This window comes from Sprattus sprattus (genome assembly GCF_963457725.1).
Source record: "Sprattus sprattus genome assembly, chromosome: 5".
In the NCBI taxonomy this organism is placed as follows: domain Eukaryota; kingdom Metazoa; phylum Chordata; class Actinopteri; order Clupeiformes; family Clupeidae; genus Sprattus; species Sprattus sprattus.
The window spans coordinates 38,427,255-38,433,413 of record NC_137924.1 but is presented as its reverse complement, the minus strand read 5'-3'; the positions used below and the strand labels follow the sequence as shown (position 1 = coordinate 38,433,413).

The 6,159-nt window shown below is 42.8% G+C and overlaps 1 protein-coding gene across 1 annotated transcript; it reads left to right on the top strand.

Moving 5' to 3' along the window:
* The first annotated feature begins 235 nt into the window (after nt 1–235).
* On the top strand, nt 236–5,935 carry rnf175 (ring finger protein 175). The gene is made up of 9 exons (XM_080838609.1): nt 236–316; nt 1,039–1,076; nt 1,664–1,805; nt 2,578–2,732; nt 3,068–3,175; nt 3,548–3,668; nt 3,948–4,081; nt 4,815–4,916; nt 5,113–5,935. Exons 1-9 carry the CDS (start codon nt 296–298, stop codon nt 5,231–5,233), a joined length of 942 nt encoding a protein of 313 aa, XP_080694735.1. The 5' UTR covers nt 236–295; the 3' UTR covers nt 5,234–5,935.
* The last annotated feature ends 224 nt before the right edge of the window (nt 5,936–6,159 follow it).

The following is a 6,159-nucleotide window of genomic DNA, read 5'->3' as shown; positions in this document are numbered from 1 at the left end:
ATATCACGATATAATACATAACTTGAACTAAATATTACATTAGTTACATTAAATATCTATGGCAATTACTTTAATTCTCAATAAAAATTCAATGAGGAATACAACGAAATAATGTTTATGTATGTCCAGGAAGTACATACACGCAAATTCAATAGCCTTTCGGTGGCCACTAGCTGGCGATATCGAGGCTGGTTTGGTTGTCCTCGTACACCTCAGTTTCGCAGATTGACTTCAGCAACAGAAGAGTCGAACCACTATGATTTAGCTTGCCGGTTGGAAAACAGAAATTAGGGGAATGGGCGATACACAACCGCAGGTAAGAATTTTACATTGGCATTAATAGCAGAAGTTTAGTGTGTACATGCCTTGTTGTTTTCATTTAGTTTGCATACACTATATAACTTACCTAGAATTTGTGAACACATTGTTAGCTGGCTAGCCGGCTAAGTAGCCAGTTAGCTTGTCATCTGTTTTATGATCCACCTGACTGACAGATAGGGTGTGTGTAACCAAAGTGTATGCAAACGTGGCAGTTTTCCGCAGACGAATCTCTGGTGTATATGTGTCTTTGTAAAAAATAAAACAGTTGGTAGTGATTTCCTCGCACGCCGGCTGTCACAGATTTACAGTCATCCCTTATAGGTAGCCACTTGGTGATAACGTTAACGTTAGCTGCCAATGATAATGTCCCAGCTAGAAGCTAAAGCAATGTCTTCGTTTTTTGAAGGTCTTATGATTAAGGGAGTTGAGTTTGCGTCACGTTGATAAAGTGTCTTATCATCAGTCCTAACAGTATTGTACTTAAGTTGTACAGTTTTCATCAACATCTCCATTCAAAGTTCAGTCGTGTGATTCTATTTTGCCTAATGGGTCAACTAACGAATGCCATCAACCACATCCTGTGATCATCGTTATTTTCTCTTGTGGTGCAGGTGTGTGTTTGCATATGCACAGCTGGCTCAGCTCTGGCATCAGTGTTGATCCCTACTCCAAGAGGGCATGCTTGTATAACTTTTAAGCTTTTCTCTTTTCTCAAAGGGGGATATTTTGAAAATTGCCCATCGAGAGAACTGGAAGTAAGTGGAAACCTCTCTCCCTCTCCCTGCCTCTCTCTCCCCTGTACATCTGTACCAGGACTTTGCATGGGACACTGACTGAAGATGCTTGCATAAAGACAGACAGAGTTGAAGTAAAGCTAATGAAATGCATGAGATTTATAGAAGGCTATTTGTATCACTCTGATGTGTTTGTGCATAAACTTGGTGAACGGCACGCAATTGATTCACTCGCAGTAGAGCCAAGAACACTGTATTAAACATCAAGCCCTTACATCAAGTGTCTCTTCTTCCTTTGTCTCTTACATCATATACCATTATATATTCTTTACCTATTCAACTCTTGATTTATCTCTGGTACCCCTTTGTCTGAATACTGTGTAAGTTTTATTTTGGTCCTTTTCTCTGCCTTTTTCTCTCTCTCTCTCTCTCTTTTCTCCCTTCCTCTCCCTCTCTCTCTCCCTGCCTCTCCCTCTGTCTCCTTTCCTCCCTCTCCCTTTGTCTCTCTCTCCCTCTGTCTCTCCCTCTGTCTCTCCCTCTGTTACCCTGTCTCTCCCACTCCCTCTGTCTCTCTCCCTCTCCCTCTGTCTCCCTGTCTCTCCTTGCAGAGTGCAGCATGAGCGGCTACACGTGAAGCACCGGGGTCATGAGGCCATGCATGCCGAGATGGTGCTCATCCTCATCGCCACACTGGTGGTGGCCCAGATCGTCCTGGTTCAGTGGAAGCAGAGACACAGCCGCTCCTACAACGTGAGTGAAAGCAATCAGTGGCTAGACGTTGTGACTACAATGAGGGGTCGATATTTCGGTTTGGTTGTAAAAGACACTGTGCGTCTTCTATATCTAGCGCTGTACCGTGTGCTTGAGCACAAAAGGACTGAAACTGTTAAATATGAAGGTAAAGCGGGTTTCAATGGATTTGGCTTGTGTCTCAACCTATGCTAAGTGACGGTGGCCCAGTCCAGGTGGTATTGAGATAACAGTCTCTCGTTCTTCCCTGGAAGTTTCTCCACAGACCATTCTTACTCGACTGAACTTGGCTTCCTCACTGTGCTGCTAGCTCTTTATCTCACTGTGGGGACTGGGGCGCTAACACTGCCCTGCTGTCAGTCATAATCTGCTTAGTCCCCTTGAGTTGATTAAGTCTCTCGGTCTCGTATGTAGCCGCTATTCTCTGGGAGAACAGGAGATTGCCACCTCAGGACAGAGAGACACTATGCGTTGCATGCTTATGGTGAAGCTGTCCATTGTCCAACCATGGGGGTTGTGTACTTCATTTTGTATCTGAACGTTTGAGAAATTGAAAATGTCTCAACGACTGGAGCCAAATTCCAGTATAATATTTGTTGTTTGCATGATCAACTCTGTTTTGAAACTTGCTCCACTAAAGGGTTTTACAGGGAGGTTTACCACAGTAAATGCTAACCAGCTTGCCCTCATTTGTATGTATGTGTTTTTGTGTATGCGTGTGTGCGTGCGTGTGTGCATGTGTGTGTGTGTGTTATGGGCTGCTTGCCCCCAGCTGGTGACCCTGCTGCAGATGTGGGTGGTGCCGCTCTACTTCACCATCAAGCTGTACTGGTGGCGCTTCCTCTCCTTCTGGGGCATGTTCTCCGTCATCACCAGCTACATCATCTTCAGAGCCACACGCAAGCCCCTGTCTGGCCGAACACCCAGGTAGGGACCCCCAGGTGACCCCAAACAAGCCCTCGGATAGCTGCTGTCAATCACCAGTACTGTGTCTTTCAGATTTAAGGGTTGCCTGGGTGTACAGCAGCACATTTCTAATGTTGATTCCATAACATTGAATGTGTGTGAATGTGCTAAAATATCTCACAAAAAAGTTATGTTGTGCTGATGCTCAGGTTATTTATATGCTGTATATACTGTAGTGTACACGATATGTAGAGGGACAGTTATGAGCTCTTGTGTTGCCACACTACGTGCTGTTTGTTATCTTTGTGCACTCCAAAGTGTTTTCATACGGTTCCTGTGTGCTTGATCTCCTGTAGAATGGTGTACAAGTGGTTCCTGCTCATCTACAAACTGAGCTATGCAGTGGGAGTGTTGGGCTACCTGGCCATCATGTTCACCATGTTTGGCTTTAACGTCCTATTCAGGTGAGTGAGCCACATTGCATCTCCTACCTGAGCTGAAATCCAGCTTCATCTAACTGACAAGGATGCCGTCACGGTCATCACAGTCATTCACATTAGTCAGTTAGCATTAAAGCTGATCTTAAAGACCATCTTTTCCTCTCATCCAAGCTGAAGGAACTCGACTACAAATAGTAGTCAATTAGAAAAGCAGCATCAGAGGTGTTGTTGTTATAATTTGTTGTCTGTCTGTTGTTGTTACAGAGGTGTTAGTTGTTATTTATTGTTGTATGTCTGTTGTTGTAACTGAGGTGTATGTTGTTATTAATTATTGTCTGTCTGTTGTTATTACAGAGGTGTGTGCTGTTGTTAATTCTGTGACTTGATGTCTTTCAGGATAAAAGCCGAGGACTCCATGGATGTGGGTGTCATCATGCTCTTCTATGGTCTCTACTACGGTGTCATGGGACGGGACTTTGCAGAGATTTGCTCTGACTACATGGCTTCAACCATAGGGGTATGCTGGGAGAGAGAGAGACTCTGAGCATCCTGTGCTTCATATCAGAAATAGCGCCTTTCCCTCATGATTTCACAATTTCATACAGATTTCTTTCTCGGTTTCTCAATTCGATGTTTAACATGCACGCGTCTTTTGGGCAAAGTGCAAGTAAACGTGTTTGTTAATTCTGTTACTGACCTGCCGCACACAGGACTTGTTTGTTAACAGGCATTGTATGCCAGTAAGCAGGGTTGCATGTGTAATGTATGTGTCTGTCGGTCCCCTCTTGCCTGGCAGTACTACAGTGTGGGTGGCATGCCCACGCGGAGTCTCTGTGATGACATCTGTGCCGTGTGCGGGCAGAAGATTCTGGTGGACGTGGATGAAGAGGGCATCATTGAAGACACGTACCAGCTCTCCTGCAACCACATGTATCCTTTGGGAAGCGACAGCATGCAATTGGTTTGCATCACATAATGCTTATCAATTTTCTGGTTTACGGTGTCTTGTAGAGGTGAAGGGATATATTGCTAAGCAAGTCAGCATGCGTGCAGAATTAAAGAACCTATGAGGAGACCTTTTGCAGTTGTCCTTTAGAGGTGTGGGGGTTAATCTTTTTTTTCTTTATTTCTAATTATGGCGCCGCTCCATTCGTGTGTTCAGTTTAATCAGACGGTCCCATTGTGCCCGGTGTCCTGGTTTTCAACGCTGTGGGAACATCGGTACTCGGGTGCATTAGGATTTAAGGCCGTTCACACTGCCCAAGATAACTATAACAATAACTGTACGAATACTATACTATACTATACTTTAAGTTTAAATACTACTCTAGCTCATAACAATGGCAATGTCAGAGGAATTTCTCCAGAGCGATGATGAAAACACTGACAGCCAATCTGAATCCATTGAATGTTAAAGGCATTGCATTGAAACATGAATTATATTTCTGAGAGGTTTGCCTAATCGTTGGTCGGTGTGGACACTCATATCATTATAGTTACAGTTGTCATTGTAGTAATTGGGACAGCCCTTTACAGTGGTGAATAGAACAGACGTGACCACTTTCCTAAGGGGGCTACTCCATTGCTTTAGACTGTAGCAAGTGCTTGTGAAGCTCAGAGCATGTGGTTGGTGTGTTGGTCCTTCATGATTGGTTGCTGACAGATTCCATGAGTTCTGCATTCGTGGCTGGTGCATCGTGGGAAAGAAGCAGACCTGTCCCTATTGCAACGAGAAGGTGGACCTGAAGAGGATGATGAAAAATCCGTATCCTTTGACCCATTAACGTAAACCCTTCAACCAATCAAGGAAACGATTGCATCTCAATACATTGATCAACATTTCTTTCTTTCTTTTTTCAAATGACCTCAACATGGATGAAAGGCAAAGCGCTGACTAGAAAAGTAGAAAATGTTCCAACTACTACATCTGTACTCTGAAGCTTCTTAACTCCAGTTATCAGTTGGGAGAAAACACACGTGCTGTACGGACAGCTGTTGGATTGGCTGAGGTACCTCGTTGCTTGGCAACCCATCATAATTGGCATTGTTCACGGAATCAACTTCACCTTGGGCCTGGAATAGAGGGAGTGGCAAACAAACAAACAAACAAACAAAAAAACGAACTATGAACCATTTTTTAGCAGCTTGCACGGTTTTGTTTGTTAGTATTTATAAGATGTTATTTCTGTACTTTACCATGTATAGATGCAGATGCTTTTGTATCATAGTATTTATTTAATACAGTATCAAGTGCTTCACAGAGCCAACTCAGCCAATGACTTGCATTGTAAAGGGAGGGATTTCAACACATCCAAATGTCTAAAAATGTGGAAGACCGGTTGTCGCCGTTTGTCGTGTTTGATTTTTTTTTTCTTATTCGCTCATGTGACCATTTCTCGGTTGTGCCTCACTCACCCAATGTTTCTGTTCCGTTTACTCTCGAGACAAATGAGACAAGACTATGAGCTAGATTTGAATATGTTCCTTACTGTGACTCCTTCATGTTGACTGTTAAGGGTATAAGCAATGGTGCCATAAGAGGTGATTCTAATGAATCCGTAGAGGTAAGAAGGGAGAATATCACTCCAGTGATCTTGTGTGTAAATGAGAGTATTTTTTTTTGTTCTGGTGAGGAAACCTCATTTTTTGGGGGGGTCTAGCACATTTTTATCCATCCATATCTGTGTTTTGTTTGTTTGTGGTCAGCTGATTGTTGACAGACTATTGTTTCTGAAATCCTTCACTGACAATGAGAGAAATTTTAAAAGAAAATCTCAAACCTCAGATTTGTTTGTGTGCTTTTTTCACATGCAATATGTTGTTATGGTTCTTTTCATACAAAGATCAACTTTATTATTATCAACTTTATTTATTATTACTATTATTTCTTTTTTTAACATGCACCACACCGTAGAGAAAAGGTTCTGCCAGCCTACCTCCATGTACTAACCTAGCAAGAAATTGAACTCTAGCTTGCAAGATTTAACTTCTTCTTATTCTATTACTAC

Bases quoted from the DNA above. Each gene is read 5' to 3' on its own strand.
- rnf175 (XM_080838609.1), top strand. From the start codon at position 296: ATGGGCGATACACAACCGCAG. The intron at 1,077-1,663 runs GTAAGTGGAAAC...CTCTCCTTGCAG, and splicing joins GCCCATCGAGAGAACTGGAA to AGTGCAGCATGAGCGGCTAC. The intron at 4,917-5,112 runs GTATCCTTTGAC...TCCAGTTATCAG, and splicing joins AAGAGGATGATGAAAAATCC to TTGGGAGAAAACACACGTGC.